Source organism: Gorilla gorilla, chromosome 20 (genome assembly GCF_029281585.2).
Source record: "Gorilla gorilla gorilla isolate KB3781 chromosome 20, NHGRI_mGorGor1-v2.1_pri, whole genome shotgun sequence".
In the NCBI taxonomy this organism is placed as follows: domain Eukaryota; kingdom Metazoa; phylum Chordata; class Mammalia; order Primates; family Hominidae; genus Gorilla; species Gorilla gorilla.
Window position 1 is genome coordinate 8,792,007 of NC_073244.2, and position 22,518 is coordinate 8,814,524.

Sequence of the window (22,518 nt, forward strand, 5' to 3'; positions counted from 1 at the left end):
ACAGGTGTGAGCCACCACGCCCGGCCTGTAAAATGGGTTTAATGATAGGCTCTACTCCATAAGCACCCATAATGAGGACTATATAAAGGCTTGGTTTTATTTTCCCATTGAACAGATGGGGAAAAGTGAGGCCAGGGAAGGGGGTGTCACTGCCCACAAATCACTCAGTGAACCTGGGCTTGAAGTCACTCCCTGTGCAATGGAGAGGAGGTCGGCCAGAGGTGTCCCGGAGTCCCTGACGCTTCCTGACCCCATCCCAGCTGTCCCACAGAGGGGGGAACCAGGATCCCCACTACCTCTGGGTCCTCCCATTCCAGAAAACCCACCCCTTGCTCTGTGCCCAGAGTAGGGGAAGAGGCTGGACCCCTGGACTCACCTCGTCCACCACCAGATTGTAATCACTCTTGTCTTCGTCACTTTCCTGGGGGAAGATGGGGGAGAGAGCTCATTGTGGTCATGCCCCTGCCTCCATACCCCCTATCCGCTCCTCAGGAGTTGGAGGCATGAGCCCAGCCAGCCCTGGGGCATGACTGGGATTCTCAGACCACTGCACCCGTTTGCTCAGAGCAGAAGGGAAGGCTGCACGTGCCCGCATCCGGGAAGGACGGGGGGAGGCAGGGCAGGTGGGCACCTTGTGGAGAGGACTTTGAAGGATGTGGACTACATGAGTGCCCTGTGTGACTCCCGGCCCTCTCAGGCCTCAGTTTACCCCTCTGCATGGTGCGGGGAGAGCCAGAGACCAGCAATCATCCTTACCGCCTTCCTCAATCTCACCCCGCAAAGCCAAGCAGTCTCTCAGGCATGTCTGTCTCACCCATCTCTCTGGCCATTTCCACCCACTATCCCACAGCCCTAGGACAGACCTCATCCCTTCCCAATCCCTTCCTGGGGCTCCTGGCCTCCAGCCTTGCCCCTCCAGGCAACCCTCCAAGCTGGCCCCAGACAGATTTTCCTAAGACCTATCCCCACCTCTGCTCTGCAACCCTCTATGGCTCCCCATTGCCTTGGAAGAAAGACCAAGCTCCAACTCTATTCAGTGATGCAGACAACACTATCCTGGGTACCGTGGCAGGAAGCCGGGTGGGATGGGACACCACTGACACGCTGGGCTTGAGGGCAACCTCTGATTGGGCTGGAAACGAAAGTAAGAAAAAAGGTCGCAGCCTGGAAGACAAAATCCGCCCAGTGGGTGGGTCCTCCTAGACTCCCCTCCCATGCCCAGTGTTCTTCTTTAAATGAAAATTTGTTGTGTCTGGGTGCAGTGGCTAATGCCTGTAATCCCGGCACTGTGGGAGACCAAGGCAGGTGGATCACCTGTGGTCAGGAGTTTGAGACCAGCCCGGCCAACACGGTGAAACCCGATCTCTATTAAAAATACAAAAATTAGCCAGGTGTGGTGGCGTGTGCCTGTAGTCCCAGCTACTGGGTAGGCTGAGGCAGGAGAATCGCTTGAACCCAGGAGGCGGAGGCTGCAGTGAGCCGAGATCATGCCATTGCACTCCAGACTGGGCAACAGAACGAGACTCCGCCTTAATAAATAAATAAATAAATAAACAAATAAAATTCATTGCCAAAAAAAAAAAAAGCTATTAGGTAAAAAGGAAGATTTAAGGCTTCTCTGAGAAACAGCAATATTGGCCCACCCTGAGCCTGCCAGTCTCCGGGGATCAAGTTGCAGCTGCCCCTGTAGGTGGGAGAAGGGGCTCCCCAGCTGGCCACAGCCCCATTCCCTACATTCGGCCTGGCCCCTGGGATGCTAGAGTTGGAAACTACAAGTGTGCAGCCGTCTGGCAATGAGAGGAGGTCCCAGCCTCTAGGAGGTGGTCAGGGAAGGCTTCTTGTAGGAGGTGGCACTTTGTTTCTTGATAGAAAAATGGGTTTCTAAAACATGTGTGTTCTAGGGAAAGAAAACAGCTGGAGCAAAAGCTAGAGGGTGGGAAAATGGCTGTACGGCCAAGAGGCTGCAGAGACTTCAAGCAACTGGAGTTAAGCCTTGCATTACAGGATCTCCTCTGATTGGTCAGTACTCTGAGTAGTAGGGAGCTATGGGAGGCTCCGGAGTGAGAGTATTATGGCCAGAGCTGGGCTCTGGAAGGCTCTGAGGGGTCAGGCTGGTCTGGGCCATGCACGCCCATCCCAGTCCTGCACCTGCCCCCACTCACATAAGGTCCTGACAGCTCCTTCTCATCTGCTCTCTGCTTCCCGCCACCACCAGGGCCACTCGGTCGCTCCTCCTCCACGAGACTCTCAGGGGGCGAGGGAGATGCACTCTGCGGAGAGACAAAGGCCGGGGGGAGAAAGGGTCAGGGCCCTGGGCTCCTAGATTGCATTGTGATCCAGCCAAGACTGAGGGTCCCCCACCATTATTAGGGTCTGGACCTCAAGCTTCCCGTCTGGGAAATGGGAGCTTCCAAGGGCTGACTCAGTGCTAAGGTTTTGTTTTCTCTTCTGTTTTGTTTTGTTTTTGACGGAGTCTTGCTCTGCTGCCCAGGCTGGAGTGCAGTGGAGCCATCTCGGCCCACTGAGACCCCCACCTCCCGGGTTCAAGCGATTCTCCTGCCTCAGCCTCCCCAGTAGCTGGGATTACAGGCACCCACCACCACGCCCAGCTAATTTTTGTATTTTTAATAGAGACAGGGTTTCGCCATGTTGGCCAGGCCTATCTCGAACTCCTAACCTCAGGTGATCCACCTGCCTCAGCCTCCCAAAGTGCTGGGATTATAGGCATGAGCCACCGCAACCAAAGCCTTACTTCTTCTGCAACCTCTCTGACATCTATAATTATTTCAAAATTAAACCATTTTGGCCGGGCGTAGTGGCTCACGCCTGTAATCCCAGCACTTTGGGAGGCCGAGGCGGGCGGATCACAAGGTCAGGAGATTGAGACCATCCTGGCTAACACGGTGAAACCCTGTCCCTACTAAAAATACAAAAAAAAAAAAAAAAAAAAAAAAAAATTAGCCGGGCATGGTGGCGGGTGCTTGTAGTCCCAGCTACTTGGTAGACTGAGGCAGGAGAATCACTTGAACCCAGGAGGCGGAGCTTACAGTGAGCCAAGATCGCACCACTGCACTCCAGCCTGGGCGACAGGGCGAGACTCAGTCTCAAAAAAAAAAAAAAATTAAACCATTTTTTGAAAAACTGACAGACACAGCTCACATGACATTTCTGTTGGGGAGCACCCACAGATATTGCTGAACGGCTGATGGCTACACAAACGGAAGTGAGGATGGGAAGAAGGGTCCAAGGTCATGCATTCATTTATTTAATTACCCGAAAAAAGCTGGAGGTTGAAATTTTTTTTTCTTTTGAGATGGAGTCTCGCTCTGTTGCCCAAGCTGGAGTGCAGTGGCGTAATCTCGGCTCACTGCAACCTCCGCCTCCCAGGTTCATGCCATTCTCCTGCCTCAGCCTCCAGAGTAGCTGGGATTACAAGCATGCGCCACCATGCCCAGCTAATTTTGTATTTTTAGTAGAGACGTGGTTTTGCCATGTTGGCCAAGCTGGTCTCGAACTCCTGACCTCAAGTGATCCACCCACCTTGGCCTCCCAAAGTACTGGGATTATAGGTGTGAGCCACTGCGCCCGGCCATGATTGAAAATTTTAAACACTACAGCCTTATAAGTATCTCCCACACAGAAAGGCTTCAGAAAACTGGGCTAGGGATCTTGTTTTTTTGTTGTTGTTGCTGTTGTTTGTTTTGAGACAGAGTCTCACACTGTCACACAGGCTGGAGTGCAGTGGTGCAATCTCGGCTCACTGCAACCTCTGTCTCCCAGGTCCAAGTGATTCTCCTGCCTTGGCCTCCCGAGTAGCTGGGATTATAGGCACCCGCCGCCACGTTTGGCTAATTTTTGAATTTTTAGTAGAGACAGGGTTTTGCCATATTGGCCAAGCTGGTTTTGAACTCCTGGCCTCAAGTGATCTGCCCACCTTGGCCTCCCAAAGTGCTGGGATTACAGGCCCGCACCTGGCCTGGTTTTTTTTTTTTTCTTTTTTTTGAGACAGGGTCTTACTCTGTCACCCAGGTTGGAGTGCAGTGGCACGATCACAGCTCCCTGCAGCCTTGGCCTTCTGGGCTCAAGGGATCCTCCCACCTCAGCCTCCTGAGTAGCTGACACAACAGGCATGGACCACCACACCCAGCTAACTTTTTGTATTTTTCTGTAGAGACGGGGTTTTGCCATGTTGCTCAGGCTGGTCTCAAACTCCTGGCCTCAAATGATTCCCCTACCTCTGCCTACCAAAGTGCTGGGATCAAAGGCGTGAGCCACCATGCTCGGCCTAGGTCTCATTCTGAGGCCCCCATCAGCTCAGAACCAGCGTCGGCCTCCCACGAATGTAAAAAGAGTCCCAGGGTGCCACTCACTTACCCTGCTCGGGGCTCTCTCCACTGGCAGATTGAGAATTAGATAAAGAGAAAGGAGGAGAAAGAATGAGGCGTTTGTATCCACGGCGCCAGAGAGTACAGCCCTCCAGTTTATAAAGCCCCCTGCCCCCACCACCCCACTCAGTCTCTCTACCCTTCCAACACCCTTGCAAGTGGTGGATTATCCCTCCCCTGCATTCAGATCAATGCCCAGAGAGGGATAGTGACTTGCCTCAAGACACACAGCCCATTGGGGGTGATGTTGAACCCCAGGGCCTTGCAGCAGCTCTCATTGATCCCCTCACACTTTACGAGTTGGGGTCTTGCTCTGTTGCCCAGGCTGGAGTGCAGTGGCCCCGTCACAGTTCACTGCAGCCTCGACTTCCTGGGCTCGAGTGACTGTCCCATCTCAGCCTCCCGAGTAGCTGGGACTCCAGGGGCATGCCACCATGCTTGGCATTTATTTATTTATTTATTTATTTGTGAATGAGACAGAGTCTCACTCAGTCGCCCAGGCTGGACTCGGCTCACTGCAACCTCTGCCTCCCAGGTTCAAGCAATTCTCTTGCCTCAGCCTCCTGAGTAGTTCAGATTACAGACACCCACCACCATGCCCAGCTAATTTTTGTATTTTTAGTAGAGACAAGGTTTCACCACGTTGACCAGGCTGGTCTCAAACTCCTGACCTCAGGTGATCTGCCCGCCTCGGTCTCCCAGAGTGCTGGGATTACAGGCATGAACCACCGTGCCTGGCTATCTATTTTTATTGATTTATTTATTTTAATTTTTTTGAGACAGAGTCTCACTCTCTCACTCAGGCTGGAGTACAGTGGCACAATTTTGGCTCACTGCAACCTCTGCCTCCCAGGTTCAAGCAATTCTCCTGCCTCAGCCTCCCAAGTAGCTGAGATTACAGGCACCCGCCACCACTCCTGCCTAATTTTTTTTGTATTTTTAGTAGAGATGGGGTTTTCCCATGTTGGCCAGGCTGCTCTCGAACTCCTGGCCTCAGGTGATCCAGCCACCTCGGCCTCCCAAAGTGCTGGGATTACAGGCATAAGCCACCATGCCCAGCCTATGCTTGACTAATTTTTAAATTTTTCATACAGATGGCGTCTTGCTATGTTGCTTGGGCTGGCCTCTAACTCTTGGCCTCAAGTGATCCTCCTGCCTCAGCCTCCTAAGTACCTGGGAATACAGGTGTGCACCATCACACCCAGCAAATTTTTAAATTTTTGTAGAGATGGGGTCTCGCTCTGTTGCCCAGGCTGGTCATGAACTCCTGGGCTCAAGCGATCCTCCCGCCTCGGCCTCCCAAATTGTTGGGATTATAGGCATGAGCCACTTCATCCCCTCACACTGATGTGTGTGCTGCCCTGGCCTTCCAGTCCTCCTCCCCAGCCCCGTCCCCCCGGCCAATGCCACCCCGTGCTGCCCACTCACCTCTGGACCCCTCGGCCTCCACGCCTGCACGGTCCTCCTTGACAGCCGCAGCCAGCTGAGCCTGGGCAGCCAGGGCTCCAGACAGAGCAAGCAGCCCCGTAGCACTGCCGCCCACCAGCCCGGCTGGGCGGGGGGTGAGGGGCACAGGGGGTGCGTGGTGGGACAGCGGCTGGAGCTGCTGCTGCTAGAAAGGAGGCAGGATGGGCCGGGGCGGGGGGCGGCAGGAGCCCAGCGGTCCCCAGCCCAAGAGGTAGACACAGGGGATGGGACCTAAGCACAGCATGTGCCCCTGGGGTTCCCAGGACCACCGGAGCCAAGGCCCACACACCACCCCCAGCTTTAACACCTCCTGGGTGGGTGCCAGGGACCTGGGAGTGGGCGTCTCCCCATGGCGGGGCAGGGGCTAGAGAGACTCACCCCGATGAGGCTGTTCAGCTCCCCCACGGTGACCTGCTTGGCGCGTTCTACGGCCTGGAGCACCTGCTGCTGATGCTGGCGGGTGGAAGGGATCAGGTAGAGGGTACATTGAGCCCCTGCTCACGCTAGCGGTGCCCTTGGGGACCTGACCTCTCCCTGCCACCCTCTCATCTTTGCCCCGGTACTTCCCATTTCTCTTTTACCTTTTTCCCTCTCACTCTCTCCCTTTCCTTTTGGAATTTTGAAATAAGCACACAGAGAAAGAAACCAAACCTAAGTGCAGGTAGAATAATTACAAATCAGGCCGGGCGTGGTGGCTCACGCCTGGAATCCCAGCACTTTGGGAGGCTGAGGTGGGCGGATCACCTGAGGCCAGGAGTTCGAGACCAGCCTGGCCAACATGGTGAAACACCTGTAATCCCAGCTACTCAGGAGGCTGAGGCAGGAGAATCGCTTGAACCCGGGAGGTAGAGGTTGCAGTGAGCTGAGATCGTGCCAATGCATTCCAGCCTGGGTGACAGAGCGAGACTCCGTCTCAAGAAAAAAATATATATATATTACAAATCACAGTCTCTCCTTTGGAGCATCGAAGAATCAAAGACATTTGGGGCTGGATTGTTCTCTGGGGCGGGGCCGTTCCAGGCACTGCAAGGAGCTGAGCAGCATCCCTGACCTCCACCCACTTCCATGCCAGGGGCACCCCCAGTTGTGACAACCACAGACGTCTCCTGGTGGTAAAACTACCCCCAAGAAAAAAAAACACTGTGATAAATCGGCACCATGGACCCTTCTCCTAGGTTAAGGAACAGAAAGTACCAGACTCCAGGGGCCCCCTACACTCCCTGCCATCAGAACACCCTCCCTTCTCCACCTTCATGACAATAATTTCTTTGTTTTTCTGTATAATTCTGCCTCCTACGATAGCCTTCCTAAACCTGCGTGTTTTTGTCCGTTTTCAACTACGTTGTGGGCTCATTCTCTGTGTTCTCTTTGGCGTCTGGCCTCTCAGCATAACATTTTAAGCTTCTTCCATGATGTGGTGGGTGGCGGCAGCATATTCAGCTTTCAGAGCTGTGGGTCTCTGCTGCGAGAAAATGTTATATCTGAGCCGGGCGCGGCGGCTCATGTCTGTAATCACAGCACTTTGGGAGGCCAAGGCGGGCGGATCACTTGAGGTCAGGAGTTCAAGACCAGCCTGGCCAACATGGTGAAACCCTATCTCTACTAAAAATACAAAAAAAATTAGCCAGACGTGGCGGCGGGTGCCTATAATACCAGCTACTCGTGAGGCTGACACAGGAGAATCACTTGAACCCAAGAGGCACAGGTTGCAGTGAGCCAAGATTGCGCCACTGCACTCCAGCCTGGGAGACAGAGTGAGACTCCGTCTCAAAAAAAAAAAAAAAAAAAAAGGGGGGGTGGGGCCGGGCATGGTGACTCACACCTGTAATCCCAGCACTTTGGGAGGCTGAGGCAGGTGGATCACGAGATCAGGAGTTCGAGACCAACCTGACCAAGATGGTGAAACCCCATCTCTACTAAAAATACAAAAATTAGTCAGGCGTGGTGGCATGCACCTGTAATCCCAGCTACTCGGGAGGCTGGGGCAGGAGAAACACTTGAACCCGGGAGTTAGAGGTTGCAGTGAGCCAAGATCGTGCCATGCACTCCCGCCTGGGTGACAGAGCGAGACTCAGTCTCAAAAAAAAAGAAAGAAAGAAAATGTTGTATTTTTGCTGTTCCACAGAGAAGCCACTGGCCATGTGTGTGGCCACCAGGCATTTGACATGTGGCTAGTGCAACTGATAAATAGAATGATTAATGTTATTAAATTTAAGTGAATATAAGTTTAAATATAAAATAAATTTAATAGGCTTATTTTTATTTTTACTTTTTTGAGACGTAGTCTCACTCTGTTGCCCAGGCTGGAGTGCAATGGCATGCTCTTGGCTCACTGCAACCTCCGCCTCCCAGGTTCAAACAATTCTCCTGCCTCAGCCTCCCAAGTAGGTGAGATTACAGGCACGCACCACCACACCCAACTAATTTTCATACTTTTAGTAGAGACGGGGTTTCACCATGTTGACCAGGCTGGTCTTGAACTCCTGATCTCAAGTGATTTGCCCCCCTCAGCCTCCCAAAGTGCTGGTATTACAGGTGTGAGCCACTGCGCCCAGCCTAAATATAAATTTAAATATAAAATTAATTTAATAGATTTCAGGTGGGGCGCAGTGGCTCATGCCTGTAATCCCAGTACTTTAGGATGCTGGAGTGGGAGGATTACGTGAGTCCAGGAGTTTGAGACCAGCCTGGGCAACATGGTGAGACTCCCTCTCTGTTACATTATATATATATATATGCTTATTTAAGCCGGAGTCTCACTCTGTCGCACAGGCTGGAATGCAGTGGCGTGATCTCAGCTCACGCTAACCTCCACCTCCCAGGTTCAAGCAATTCTCCTGCCTCAGCCTCCCGAGTAGCTGGGACTAGCCCAGCTAATTTTTGTATTTTTAGTAGAAATGAGGTTTCACCATACTGGCCAGGTTGGTCTCAAACTCCTGACCTCATGATCCGCACGCCTTGGCCTCCCAAAGTGCTGGGATTACAGGCGTGAGCCACTGTGCTCGGCCTACCTAAACTTCTTGTGGCTCTTGCCTTTCTCTAGACCACCTTGTCCCCACCTTCCGCTGCAGATGCTCTTTATGTTCTGTGTCTACACAGGACCTCTCCCCACCCCAAGCTTCCAGAAATCTCAAACTCAGTGGAATCTGAACAAACTGAGCATCTCCCCTCTGGGTTTGGTCCTCAAGGCAGCAAGGGTCCTCCCAGTTTATCCACTCTGAAGTAGAACTATCTTTCATGTCTCTCTGAAGAGAGAACGTACCACACAGAAACAGGGACAGTGCAGGCTGGAGACAGTGCAGGCTGGGTACAGTGGCTCACACCTGTAAACCCAACACTCGGAGGCTGACACAGGCAGATTGCTTGAGTCCGGGGGTTCGAGACCAGCCGGGCAACATAGGGAGACCCGTCTCTACTAAAAATACAAAAATTAGCTGGGCATGGTGTTGCACGCCTGTAATCCCAGCTACTCAGGAGGCTGAGGCATGAGAATCGCTTGAACCCAGGAGGTGGAGGTTGCAGTGAGCCAAGATCATGCCACTGCACTCCAGCCTGGGTAACAGAGCAAGAATCCATCTCTCTCTCTCTCTCTCTCTCTCACACACACACACACACACACACACACACACACACACACACACACACACACACAAAGAAAAGAAAAAGAAAAAAGAAAGAAACAGGGACTGTGGAAAGGTACTGAGGCTGAAAGGGACCTGGGGCACTCTCAGAAGAGCTAACTTTTTTTTTTTTTTTTTTTTTTGAGACGCAGTCTAACTCTCTCGCCCAGGCTGGAGTGCAGTGGCGCAATCTCTGCTCACTGCAACCTCCACCTCCTGAGTTCAAGCAATTCTATTCTCCTGCCTCAGCCTCCCGAGTAGCTGGGATTACAGGCAAACACCACCATGCCCGGCTAATTTTTTTTTTTTTTTAAGTTTTAGCAGAGACAGGGTTTCACCATGTTGGACAGGCTGGTCTCGAACTCCTGACCTCTGGTGATCCACCTGCCTCAGCCTCCCAAAATGCTGGGATTACAGGCAGGAGCCACCGCACCTGGCCGAATTACGGCCCATTTTAACCATTTGTAAGTGCACAGCTCAGCAGCATAAAGCACACACACGGTTGTGCAGCCATCCCCAGCACCATCTCCAGAATTTTCCCAACTTCCCAAACTGAATTTCTGTCCCCATGAAACTCTCACTCCCCGTCCCCTCCCCAACCCCTGGCACCCCCCATTCTGCTTTCTGTCTCAGTGAACCTGACAACCCTGGGACCTCCTAGGAGTGGATCACCCAGTGTTTGTCCCTCAGTGATTTCTTCTAGCAAGACGGTAGGGTTAACTTTCATCGGGTGCTGAGTAAGTGCACCCATCATCTTCAGCACCCTGGGTGTATGAGCTCATCTCAACTTCACACCTACGCTACTGAAAAAACAGAGAGACAAGTGTCCTGTCTGAGGCCACACAGCCAGGATTCAGACCCAGGCAGCCAACTTGCAGGGCTTGAGGGGGTCAGCTCTATGCCTTGCTTCCCATCAAGGGGGAAAACAGCCCCCAGTCCTCACCCTCAGCCAACACCTCCCTCCATCCCTGCAGCCCCTGCCCCAGCGGGATGCCTGGCCTCAGGGCTGCGGGACTACTGCAGTGAAAATGGTCTCTATCCGTGCTGCAGGCTACGCGGCAGAATCAGTGCCTGGGGCATCCTCGCCCAGACCTACCCCCTCCCGTCTTCTTCCGGCTCCCTTCCCCTCCTCCCCCCACCCCCAGGCCCACTCACCTCCTGGGTCAGGAAGGGGATAATCTGAGCACAGATACCGCTCAGACGCTTCACAATCTCCGCCTGGCAGGAAGCAATGAGAGGAAGCTTGGAGCGGGGTAGAGATTTGCAACCCAGCTCTGGACTCCCAGGTGGACCAGGTGCTGGCAAAGCTGAAGGGTTGGAGAGGTGGCGCCCGCAGGTGCACAGAGGGAACTCAGGCTAGCATGGCATGGGCCAAGGCGGGATTCAGAGCCCCACCAGGCTGCGTGCTCAGCTGAGCGAGGCCCAGGGTGGCCTGGAGCTGGGAAGACCAGGGCTGAGGTCCTACGAGTCACAGATACACCACCCGCCAGATGCACACCCGCCAGGGATTTGCAGGAGGCAGACGCTCAGACACCCAACTCAGACACAGACACTCAGAGGTGCTGGGCTCAGCTGAAACAAAGGAAAGGGGCCTCTGCCTGGAGTCCCAGATTCCAGCCCCGGCTTGGCCCACGTCTGTCCCAGGCAAGGCCCCTCTCTTGGTCTCCTCTGCTTCCCAGGACTGATCTACTAGCTGGGGATGCCTCCAGGTGGAGATCTCAGAACGCCACACTCAAGGGAAGGATTTCATCTGGAGAGGGTCTGGGCCCACGTGCCCCAAAGAGGCTGAGCAGATGAGAAGGCGTGTGGGTGGGGAAGGGGGCGGGCACACAATGGCCACGGGCTTTGCCTCTGCCTGAGTTACAGGTGTGCTTTGTGTCTGGCGAAGTCTGTGTCTCCTATTCCCACCAGGAGGGTGGAACTGGGATCCTAGGGTGTCCTGCACCCCATAAGGGGGGGGTCTATTGCGTGGACCCATGGGACCATGCCATGCTTCAGCAGACAAGCCCCCTCCTGCCCACATCAGAACTAACAGAACCCCCACACATGCAGGAAAGCATGCCAGGGTGGGCAACTCCAGGCACCCCACACTCCCAGCCCACCCCCTTCTCCTTCCCAGCCACCGGGAAGTCCCAATACAAGGTTCTGCTCATTGATTCTAATATTCTGATAGAATTTAGGAGCCCATGAAGCTCAGAAGCTTGGGACCCCTCTCATCCCTTTAGAAACCACTGGCCAGTCTCAGGATCTCAGGATTAAGCATGGACCACTAAAGTCAATTTTAGAATCTTTGGGTCTATTGGCCGGGCAAGGTGGCTCACTCCTGTAATCCCAGCACTTTGGGAGGCCGAGGCAGGTGGATCACCTGAGGTCAGGAGTTCAAGACCAGCCTGGCCAACATGGAGAAACCCCGTCTCTACTAAAAATACAAAATATTAGCCAGGCATGGTAGCAGGCGCCTGTAATCCCAGCTCCTCGGGAGGCTGAGGCAGGAGAAGCGCTTGTACTCAGGAGGCAGAGGTTGCAGTGAGCCAAGATCAGGTCATTGCACTCCAGCCTGGGCAACAAGAGTGAAACTTTGTCTCAAAATTAAAAAAAAAAAAAAAATCTTTAGGTCTATCTCAGAACCTTGAGATCAGAAGTTCGGGAATAGCCTCAGAACCTTTTAACACATCCAGCACATAGATACGATAATCGCAGAACCCTGAGGTCTATCTCAGAACCCTGAGGTCTATCTCTGAACCCTGAGGTCTATCTCAGAACCCTGAGGTCTATCTCTGAACCCTGAGGTCAATCTCAGAACCCTGAGTTCTATCTCTGAACCCTGAGGTCTATCTCAGAACGCTGAGGTCTATCTCTGAACCCTGAGGTCTATCTCTGAACCCTGAGGTCTATCTCAGAACGCTGAGGTCTATCTCTGAACCCTGAGGTCTATCTCAGAACCCTGAGGTCTATCTCTGACCCTTGAGGTCTATCTCTGAACCCTGAGGTCTATCTCAGAACCCTGAGGTCTATCTCAGAACCCTGAGGTCTATCTCTGACCCTTGAGGTCTATCTCTGAACCCTGAGGTCTATCTCAGAACCTTGAGGTCTATCTCAGAACCCTGAGGTCTATCTCTGACCCTTGAGGTCTATCTCTGAACCCTGAGGTCTATCTCAGAACCCTGAGGTCTATCTCAGGACCTTGAGGTCTATCTCTGAACCCTGAGGTCTATCTCAGGACCTTGAGGTCTATCTCAGAACCCTGAGGTCAATTTCAGAAATTTGAGGTCAATCTCAGAACCCTGAGGTCTATCTCAGAACCTTGAGGTCTATCTCAGAACACTGAGGTCAATCTCAGAACCTTGAGGTCTATCTCAGAACACTGAGGTCAATCTCAGAACCCTGAGGTCTATCTCTGAACCTTGAGGTCAATCTCAGAACCCTGAGGTCTATTTCAGAACCCTGAAGTCTGTCTCAGAACCTTGGATCACACTGAGAAGCTCCAAAAGAGGCTCAGAGCCTTATGACACTGGAGTCAATCTCAAAGCCCTGAAGACAGCCACAGAGTTTTGAGGTCTATTTTGGAGTAGTGGGGTCACAGTCTGAACCATGGCATCAAATTCAGGGCCTGGAAAACAATCTTGGAACCTTCCAGCCAATCACACTGAGACCAATCTCAGAAGCTTCAAAGCAGCAACAGAACCTGGGGTCCATCTCAAAACTTCAGACTCTCAGGGTTGAAAGGGACCTCCAAGAGTGGCCATCCAGCTCCCTCCTAGGACAGAAGTCACTTCCACAGCCTCCCTGGCCTGGCTGCCCTGCCTCTGCTACGTGCTCTCCTTGATGGGGATGCCTGGTGGCCCCTGCCCACTGCCTGCATCTCTGCTGGACGCTCCAACTGCTAGATACTGTCTTCAGAAGGTGGGACTCATTTTCCTTCCATGAGGCTGAAATCTGTCTTCCTGGTCCCAGATGGGCCCTCTGTGACCTCTGCGGAGATTTCAGGATGAGACCCGTGTTCCCTAGGTCTGCTCTGGCCCCGGCTGCCCACTCTGGGTCCTTCTCAGGGCTTCCAGACCCCCACCCTCCCTCCTGAACACGCGTAACCCCAACCCAGTTACCTGCTTATGCATTTCAATGTTGAGCCCGTACGACATCTCATAATACTGCAAAGGAAAAACCAAGTAAGAACGTCTAGGATGGAGATGGGTGCCCTCCTCCAGGCAGGTGATGCCAGGGTCTTCCAAGAGTCCCCAGGTTCAGGGGATCACAGCAGGAAGCAGAGCCCCCTCAGCTCCACGGGGTCCCAGAGGAGGAAGCGGGGGCTCTGCCTGGAAGGGCCCCCTCTACTCTCCCCAGAGAGGCAGGGCAGGTAGGCAGTGTCCAGAGGCCCTGGCCCGACAGAGACTCCCATCAGGCGAGGGGTCCTCCCTGTCTCCCCATTCCCAGAGCTAGGAGGACCCTCCTAGAGAGCCTGAAATCCCAACCTGCCCAATGTACAGACGGGGAAGACGAGGTTCGGAGTGGGGCAGGGACCTACCCCAGAGTCCACCGTGACTCAAAGCCCTGCCCGCCTCTCCCCTCACCCTGGCATCATAAGTGCCCTCACCATGACATAATGTCGCTGCATTTCCGTCTTCTCGCTGGCCAGCTTCTCACATTCTAGCTTGAGGCTGAGAAGAAGAGAGAGGGCAAGGGGCTCTCCCACCCGCCCCATGTGGGCCGGCTTCCAAAGTGAGAGGCTGGATCTCCCCCTCCCGACTTCCTTACAGACCTCCCCCCACCTCCTGTCCCAGTTCCTCCCCGCCCCTTCCTGGGCTCCAAATGCCCCAGCTCTGACTGTCTCCAGACCCCTCTGCACCTGCGCTTCCACCTGGAGGCCTTTCTCGCGCCCCCCGCCCCACCGGGAGCCCCTCCTCCCCGCCCTATACCCCGGAGGCCTCGCCCCGCCCCGGCGCCCAGGTGAACTCCCGCGGCCCCTGGGGCGCCCCCCTCACCTGTGGTATTGAGCCTGAAGAAACTGGAATTCTTCTTTGATGCGGTCGCAGATCTCCAAGATCGAGAACTTGAAGGGCTGGCCGGACTGGAGCGGGGTCTGCGGGGGTTTGGGGGAAACGTCAGGGTCTGAGTTCCCGGACACTGGGGGCCCTCTCCCCGCAGTCCCCACTCACCGGGTGCCTTCCCTGGGGGTACATCCTGCCGATCCGAAAAGCCCCCCAAGCGCCACCAGAGCTTGATGATGTGGAGGCGGCAAGAGTGGGGGAGGCTGAAGTGGGGTGGTGGGGAGGCTGCCCGAAGAAAGAGGGAGGAGGGAGAAGCGGCGCGGGGCAAGGGACCCTGGAGTCCCTGGCGCGCCCCCAAGAGCGCGCGCCCGGGGTCGTGGGAGCCCCTCCCCGGGCTGGGGCGCGCGGGGCGAGCGGGGAGGGCGGGGGCAGCGGCCGGGGCGGGAGCGCGGCGAGGGCGGCCGCGGCAGCCGGCGCAGAAGGTCGGGCGCGCCGCGGCCGGGTTTCGGTGGCGGCGGCGCGGGCGGCTGGCCCCGCGCGGAGCCGCCTCCCTCCGGCGGGGCTCGGCCGGGAGCCGCGGGCTGAGCCGCCTTAAGGTGGCGCCGCCGCCCCCACGCGCCCGCGGCCCGCCCCGCGGCCACCCCCGCGCACCGCCCCTCCCCGAGCCCGCGCCCCCCCCCCCGGCCCCCGGGCACCCGCCCCCTTCCTTCAGTCCCTGGGCCGTTGGGGAAACTGAGGCCGGGTGGGGAGGCGCCCAGTGCCTTAAAACAGGGTCCCCACCCCCTCCCGGAGGGGCGGGAGAAGAAAAACCAGTGAAGAAATTCACACCGTGTTACCCACCGTGGGAGCGGGGGGGGGGGGGGCTTGCGGGGAGCGGGGACCAGTCTGGAGTCGGAAATGGCTTTTCTGAGCAAGTGACATTGGGTTGAGATTGAAGGGTCAGCAGGACGCAGCCTTGCCAAGCGCTGGCAGGGAACCCTGCCAGAAAGGGAATCTCACAGCAAACACTGCTTTCCAGATCATGCCGGGCCCTCGCCCTCTGGGGGCCTCAGTAGTCTCTGCAAAAGGTCAGGGGTGGTGCGCTATCTTTAGGGTTTAAGTTTGTGCAGAGATAGGGTCTCGCTGTGTTGCCCAGGCTGGAGTACAGTGGGGCAATCATGGCTCACTGCAGCCTCGAACTCCTGGGCTCAAGCGATCCTTCCCCCTCAGCTTCTCCAGTAGCTGGGACTACAGGTGTGCACCACCACCCCCAGCTAATTTTTTAATTTTTTGCAGAGATGGAGTGGGGGGGGGGGGGCGTCTCACTATGTTGCCCAGGCTGGTCTTGAACTCCTGGACTCAAGCCTCTCTCTTCGGCCTCCCAAAGTGCTAGCATTACGGGCGGGAGCCACCGCACTAGGTACTACACTTAAATGAGATGGTGCATGAACGCTGTCAGCCTCTCCCTACACACAGCAAACTTCCACCGATGGGAATTGTGTTCCTACTGCCATCACCAGTGGACTGGGCTATCTCCCCTCTCAGACTGGGTTTCTTGAAGGCAGGAGCTGTGTCCCACTCAGAACTGGAAGAACCACAGCTCTGCCATCAGACTCAAGTCTCTCCCACGGCAAAGGCTCCAGCCCCGACCAGAGACCACAGACATCCAGCCAGCATCCTTCAGGCCCACCCGGGGAGTGGGAAGTTCTTATTCTCTTTGGAGAAACCTCAGGAGAGGTTCGTGAAGTCAATCAACAAACATGTACTAAGTGCATACGGTGGACCACACACTGCTGTAGACGCTGGGGCACAGCTGGGAACGAAACAGAGAAAAATCCATGCCCCTTGATGACACTTGGACCTGTGTCCTTAGGTGATCGAGTACCTAACGGTACCTAAGGGTTAGGGTTACAAAAACCCATTTTGTACCCTTACAAAAGGGCACAAGAGCCCTTATCAATGGGCCAGGGGTGGTGGGTCACGCCTGTAGCCCCAGCACTTTGGGAAGCTGAGGGTGGAGGATCGCTTGAGCCCAGGAGTTCAAGACCAGTGTGGACAACACCGCGACAATACAAAAAAACATTTTTGTGTTTTTTGTATCTCTACAAAAAATACAAAAATAATTAGCCAGGCATGGTGATGCACACCTGTGGTCCCGGCTACTTGGGGGGCTGAGGCGGGAGATACCTGAGCCCCAGGAGGTCAAGGCTGCAATGAGTTGAGATCACATCACTGCACTCCAGCCTGGGTGACAGAGCAGGACCTTGTCTCAAAAAAAAAAAAAAAAAAAAGCCCTTATCAAATTTAAAGCCATCGTTTTCCAGCCCACAGATATTTACAGAGCACCTACGATGTGTCAGGCATCCTTCCAGGCACAGGGATTATAAGGGTGGATAAGGGAGACAGATCCCTGCCCTCTCTGAGTTTGTGGGATGTGAGCGACAGGCTAGGCAGGTTCACAGCTTGGTAATTATGGGACTATTTGTATAGACAGAGGAAGAGTTTAGAGGGCAGTGATAGAGATGAACAAGAGCAAACCTGCTTATCTGGGGTGTCTGGGAGAGGACTCTTGGGGGAGGGTAGCCTTGGAGATGAGACCTGAACGATGAGGTTGGGCAGCTCTGGGAAGGGAGGAAAAGAGACACAGCCTGGGATAAAGATACAATTTGTGTGTGTGTGTGTGTGTGTGTGTGTGTGTGTGTGTGTGTGTGTGTAGTACTCACTAGCTCCCTATTGCCCTCAAAATAAATCCAAACTCGTCTCTCTTCCCACAAGGCTCTTCACAAAACTCTTCCCCTTTTCCCCTTCATCATCTGTTTATGTTTTGTTTATTGTTTATAGAGACAAGGTCTCACTGTGTTGCCCAGGCTGGTCTTGCATTCCTGGGCTCAATCGATCCTCCCACCTCGGCCTCCCAAAGCACTGAGATAACAGGCATGAGCCACTGCACCCGGCCAGCCAGCTTCATGATCTCAACTCTGGTCATTTTCGCCCTCACTCACTCTGCCCGAGTCACACTGGCCTCTTCCAACACACCAGGCAGAGTCCAGCCTCAGGGCCACTGCACTTTCTGTTCCCTGTACCTGGAATGCTTTTCCCTTGCTTCTTATCATTCAAGTCTCAGCTCAAAAGCTACCTCCTCAGAACGGCCCCTCCTAGCCACCCATTTCAACAGCTTCCGCCCACCCCATTATTTTCACACTCTCCATCCTATTCTCCCTCTCTTCCCGGCTCCTATCATAGTGTGTGGCTTTTTGTTTGTTTTTGTTTTTGTTTTTGAGACGGGGTCTTGCTCTGCTGCCCAGGCTGGAGTGCAGTGGCGCGATCTCGGCTCACTGCTGCAACCTATGCCTCCCGGGTTCAAGCGATTCTCCTGCCTCGGCCTCTGGAGTAGCTGGTGGCTCCCGCCACCATGCCCGGCTAATTTTTTTGTATTATTAGTAGAGATGGATTCACCATGTTGGCCGGGCTGGGCTGGTCTTGAATTCCTGACCTCAGGTGATCCACCTGCCTCGGCCTCTCAAAGTGCTGGGATTACAGGCGTGAGCTAACATGCCTGGCCTTCGGTTTTTTTGTTTTTGTTTGTTTTGAGACGGAGTCTCACTCCGTCGCTGGAGTGCAGTGGCGTGATCTCGGCTCACTGCTGCAACCTCCGCCTTCTGGGTTTAGGTGATTCTCCTGCCTCAGCCTCCCGAATAGCTGGGATTACAGGTGCCCACCACCACGCCTGGCTGATTTTTATGTTTTTAGTAGAGACCGGCTTTCGCTGTGTTGGCCAGGCTGGTCGCAAACTCCTGACCTCAGATGATCCACCCTCCTTGGCCTCCCAAAGTGCTGCGATTACAGGCTTGGGCCACCGTGCCCAGCCCACAGTGTGTTTGGATGTGAGTATGTTTACTCGGAGGTTGTTCGCGTCCTCGTTTGTCTCCCTCACCACGAAGAACGCTGTGGAGGGACGGAGGCTGTCTAGGTCTCTGCGGGGCCTGGCACACAGTAAGTGCTCAATAACCAGCCTAAAGCCAGAAACCACCGGCCACACTCCCTGCTTGGAAATTCTCACAAACAGGGAGCGCCATCATTCTACACTGCCAAGAGTCCGTGATTCCAGGTTCTTGGGGGTCTGTGAAGCGCTGATTCCAAACCCTTTCCAGCAGGTGTTTCACTGCCCCTGGGAGGCCAACATCTCCCCTGCCTGGACCTTGAGCATACATGGTAGCCTCTGTCCTCATTGTCTGCAACTGTCCACCCCACATCTTCCTTCTTGTTGGTTGTTTTTTTTTTTTTTTTTTGACGGAGTCACGCTCTGTCGTCCAGGCTGGAGTGCAGTGGCGCGATCTCGGCTCACTGCAACCTCCGCCTCCCAGGTTCAAGTGATTCTCCTGCCTCAGCTTCTCGAGCAGCTGGGATTACAGACACGCACCAAGCCTGGCTAATTTTTTTTTTTTTAACAGAGTCTCACTCTGTCGCCCAGGCTGGAGTGCAGTGGTGCCAACTCAGCTCACTGCAAGCTCTGCCTCCCAGGTTCACGCCATTCTCCTGCCTCAGCCTCCCAAGTAGCTGGGACTACAGGCGCCCACCACCACGCCCCGCTAATTTTTTGTATTTTTAGTAAAGACGGGGTTTCACTGTGTTAGTCAGGATGGTCTCAATCTCCTGACCTCGTGATCCGCCCGCCTCAGCCTCCCAAAGTGCTGGGATTACAGGTGTGAGCCACCGCGCCCAGCTAATTTTTGTATTTTTAGTAGAGACATGGTTTCACCATGTTGGCCAGGCTGGTCTCGATCTCCTGGCAGGCGATCTGCCCGCTTCGGCCTCCCAAGTGCTAGGATTACAGGTGTGAGCCACCACGCCCCTCCAGATCTTCCTTCTTCTGCCAAAGCCCCTGGCTCTGGAAACCCAATGACTCCTTCTTGACCTCCATCACAATGCTTACTCAGAGCAGCCTCACCTCCCTCTGCGGGGCTCTCCTGTCCAGGCGGCCCTCTTCCCTCTCTAAGCACAGGTGTGGTGGCTCAAACTTGTAATCCCAGCACTTTGGGAGGCCAAAGAGGCCAGGAGTTTGAGACCAGCCTGGGCAATATAGCGAGACCCGCCACCCCCTCCCCCTGTCTCTACAAAAAGTAAAATAACAAACATAGGTCTCTGTCCTTCCTCAGCCCGGTCACTTGAATGTCATCTTGACCCACACCTCTGGTTTCCAGGGCTCTGAGACACCGCCTCTCCCTCCAGGCTTCAGTGACCGCCTCGTGAGGATGGCTGCAAGCTCTGGCACCACCTCCGGTTCCTACTCTGAGACCCAGCCCTGTGGGTCCAGCCACCAACTGGGCATCTCCCCTAGAGGTCCTCCAGATCTCAGACTCTTACCCCCTGCTCCTATCAGGGTTCCCACACACATCCCCCAGATACTCCAAACCAGAGCATCACCCTAGCCCTCTATTCCCAACACCTGGCCTGCAACCGTCCTCCGTTCTCCCCACCCCAGCAGCCCCCACCCTGACCAGGCCTTTGTCCTCTCTCCCATCTGGACCACGGCCACCTCCTCCCTCTGAGCAGCCTTTGTTTTTGGTGATCTTCAATTGGAGCCTGGCCCTCGTTCCCTCAAACCCTCTCCTGGCTCCCTATTGCCCTAGGGATAAATTTCCAGCTCTTCAGCCTAGCACTGGAACCTCTGCAACCCTGCCCCAGCCAGCTTCACCTTCCTCCACCAGATCACACCACACCCCCAACCCCCTCCAGCCACCCTGGCCAGATTACCTAATTTGTGTCCTTTCTTTCCCACCTCTGAGCCTTTCCCTGCTTGTTATCTCTTCCTGGAATTCCCTCCCCCTCCTTTTATGCCTGGAGAAAGTCCATTTTTTTCAAGGCCCAACCCAAAAACTGTCTCCTGCAAAAGCCATCTCCCCCAGCCTCCTGTCTTCTTCGCCTCCTGTCTTCTCCATACGCACGTACACACACACACACACACACACACACACACACACACACACACACGATATAAACTGCTTGGTGTTGGTGGATAAATGGATATTTAGTCTACGAACACCTCCACATGCTGCAAGAGGCTGGATTCCTAGAGAAGACCCAGCCCCAGGCCTTCCAGGGAGGGGCTCCCAGAGCATCTGGTGGGGACAGAGGTACAGGGACACGTACCCTCCCAGGGTCACATAGGGTCAGTGTCAGCACAGGAGCGAGCTAAGGATGAAGGCAGCCGGGCGAGGAACAGGGGCATTGCCCGGCGAGTGAGCTGAGGCTTCCTAGAGCAGGGGATCTTTACCCAGCAGTCTTCAGATCCCTCTAACAGGCACACTGCACCGGGGAGGGTAAATACAGATTTGTGGATTGCCTGAGAAGCCACAAGACCACACACGCACACAGGAACACACCCCATCCCTTAGTGTGTGATCCGCCAGGAAGGAGGAGTTTTTGCTCTGGGCAGCAACATCCCCAACTTTGGGAGCAGCGGGTGGAATCTGGGGAGACTTTGCTGCCAGCAACTGTGTGCATACTGGGGAACCCTTGGCCGCCTGTGACTCCATAACTCCCCAAAATACCACATCCGGCCAGAGCAGGAAGCAGGGAAGCAACCTGCCAGGCGTGTTCCAATGTGGGTAGAGTCCCCAGCGACTTCATTTGCCACGCAGGACTTCACGGACCCCCTCTTTGGGCCTCAGTTTCCCCAGCTGCACCATCAGGGAAGAAGCTGCCAGAGGGGAAAAGGAGCTCAGCCGCCGATCTCCCCCTTCCCACTACAGAGAGGCTCAGCCCCTGGTTCCTGGCTAGGGTTTTATGTTGTGGATGTGGGTTTACGGAAAAAAAAAAAAAAAAGGGAAAAAGCTGAGAAGCTGCGCTGGGACCCCGGATTGCTCAGACCACCTTAAATCAGCCTGGCCGCCCCAGCTACTGTGGAAATTCCTTTCTCCGCGGTGGTTGGCTGGGGGCGCCAGCCAATCCGCTCGCGACGCTCCCACATGGGTCAGTGACGTCACATAGGAAACTGGCCAATGGGGATTAGGAGACCAGCAACCAATGGCAGGAGGCACTGGGATCAGTAGGGCCAATCGGAAGGCAGCTCGACGCTCCCGGCGGGGTTTGGCGAGTGTGGCCCCCCTCCCTAGGAGAATCTGAGACCCTAGTGGACGCCCGAGCTCGATCGGATTGGAGGAGGGGGGCTAAGGCTCTATTATTATCCAGAAACAGGGGAAAGCGAGTCACCCCCAAGCCTGGCCTATCTCCCCTTAAAAACAAGGGACCCTCGTGCAATATGCTACCAGCTAGCTGGCGGAGCAGAGGTTGCATCTTTCTCCCTATTTCACAGATAGGTAAACTGAAGCAAGGAGTGGTTAAGTCACGCTGGACGCCCGGCGAAGAGCTGAAGCTCTTACCCGAGCCTGGGGGCTCCAGGAACGGTCTCAGTTTTACCCCCAGATTGGGGGGATGGGCCTATAGGTAGTCAGGGGTGGAGGGGGGTGGTGCTGGGCCTTGTGCCTCAGTTTCCCCGAGCGTGGAAGCTGGAGGAGAGCATGGGTTTTCAGAAAAAGACTACGATTCCCAGAAGCTCCCGCGCGGCGCCCGCCCAGGCTGTCAATCAAAGTAACGTGGGTACCTCTCCGGCCCGCGCTCTCCCGCCCGCCGCCTCCCTCCCGCCACCTCCCGCTCCCTCCCTGCCGGCTCCCGGCCCGGCGCGGTATAATTACAGCCCATTGATCCGACCCGGGCCGGGAAAGCGGCTCCCTCCGGGAGGCCAAGCCTTTGGCTTCCGACACCGCCAACCTCTGCCTACCGCCCCCTCCAGCCGAGCTGCCGGGCCACCAGCCAGGCCTGTCCCCTCCCGCTGGCCCCGGGCTCGCGGGTGACCTCTGAGCCTCAGCTCCCCGCCACGCTTGGCGGTGTGCCCCCCGGAAAAATCACACACACATTTCCTTCCACCCAGGAACATGAGGAGCCATCTCCCTAGAACCTCCAGGGCCTCTCTTTGAGCCTCAGTTTACCCACACGCACAGTGAGATTGCTGGACAAAACTCATTCATGAAACCCATACTCCGTGCTGTTCTGCCTGGGAGCAGCCAGGGCTGACCTTGGTGG

General features: G+C 55.1%; 1 protein-coding gene across 7 annotated transcripts in view; it reads right to left on the reverse strand.

Moving 5' to 3' along the window:
* TLE2 (TLE family member 2, transcriptional corepressor) overlaps positions 1-15,026 on the reverse strand; it is a 31,531-nt gene extending 16,505 nt beyond the window's left edge. For 2 of the 7 annotated variants that reach the window (XM_019015919.4, XM_019015916.4), the window contains exons 1-10: positions 14,626-15,019; positions 14,452-14,549; positions 14,064-14,127; positions 13,576-13,620; positions 10,628-10,690; positions 6,231-6,305; positions 5,814-5,997; positions 4,375-4,394; positions 2,163-2,270; positions 377-421 (exon numbers count right to left, since the gene is read on the reverse strand). In XM_019015919.4, coding sequence (XP_018871464.1) covers positions 377-421; positions 2,163-2,270; positions 4,375-4,394; positions 5,814-5,997; positions 6,231-6,305; positions 10,628-10,690; positions 13,576-13,620; positions 14,064-14,127; positions 14,452-14,549; positions 14,626-14,649 — 726 coding nt within the window. In that variant the 5' untranslated portion in view covers positions 14,650-15,019. Of the gene's footprint in view, positions 1-376; positions 422-2,162; positions 2,271-4,374; positions 4,395-5,813; positions 5,998-6,230; positions 6,306-10,627; positions 10,691-13,575; positions 13,621-14,063; positions 14,128-14,451; positions 14,550-14,625 lie in introns of all 7 variants that reach the window. The other 5 variants (XM_019015920.3, XM_019015918.3, XM_055371209.2 and 2 more) reach the window with 5 other exon arrangements.
* Between the last annotated feature and the right edge of the window lie 7,492 nt (positions 15,027-22,518).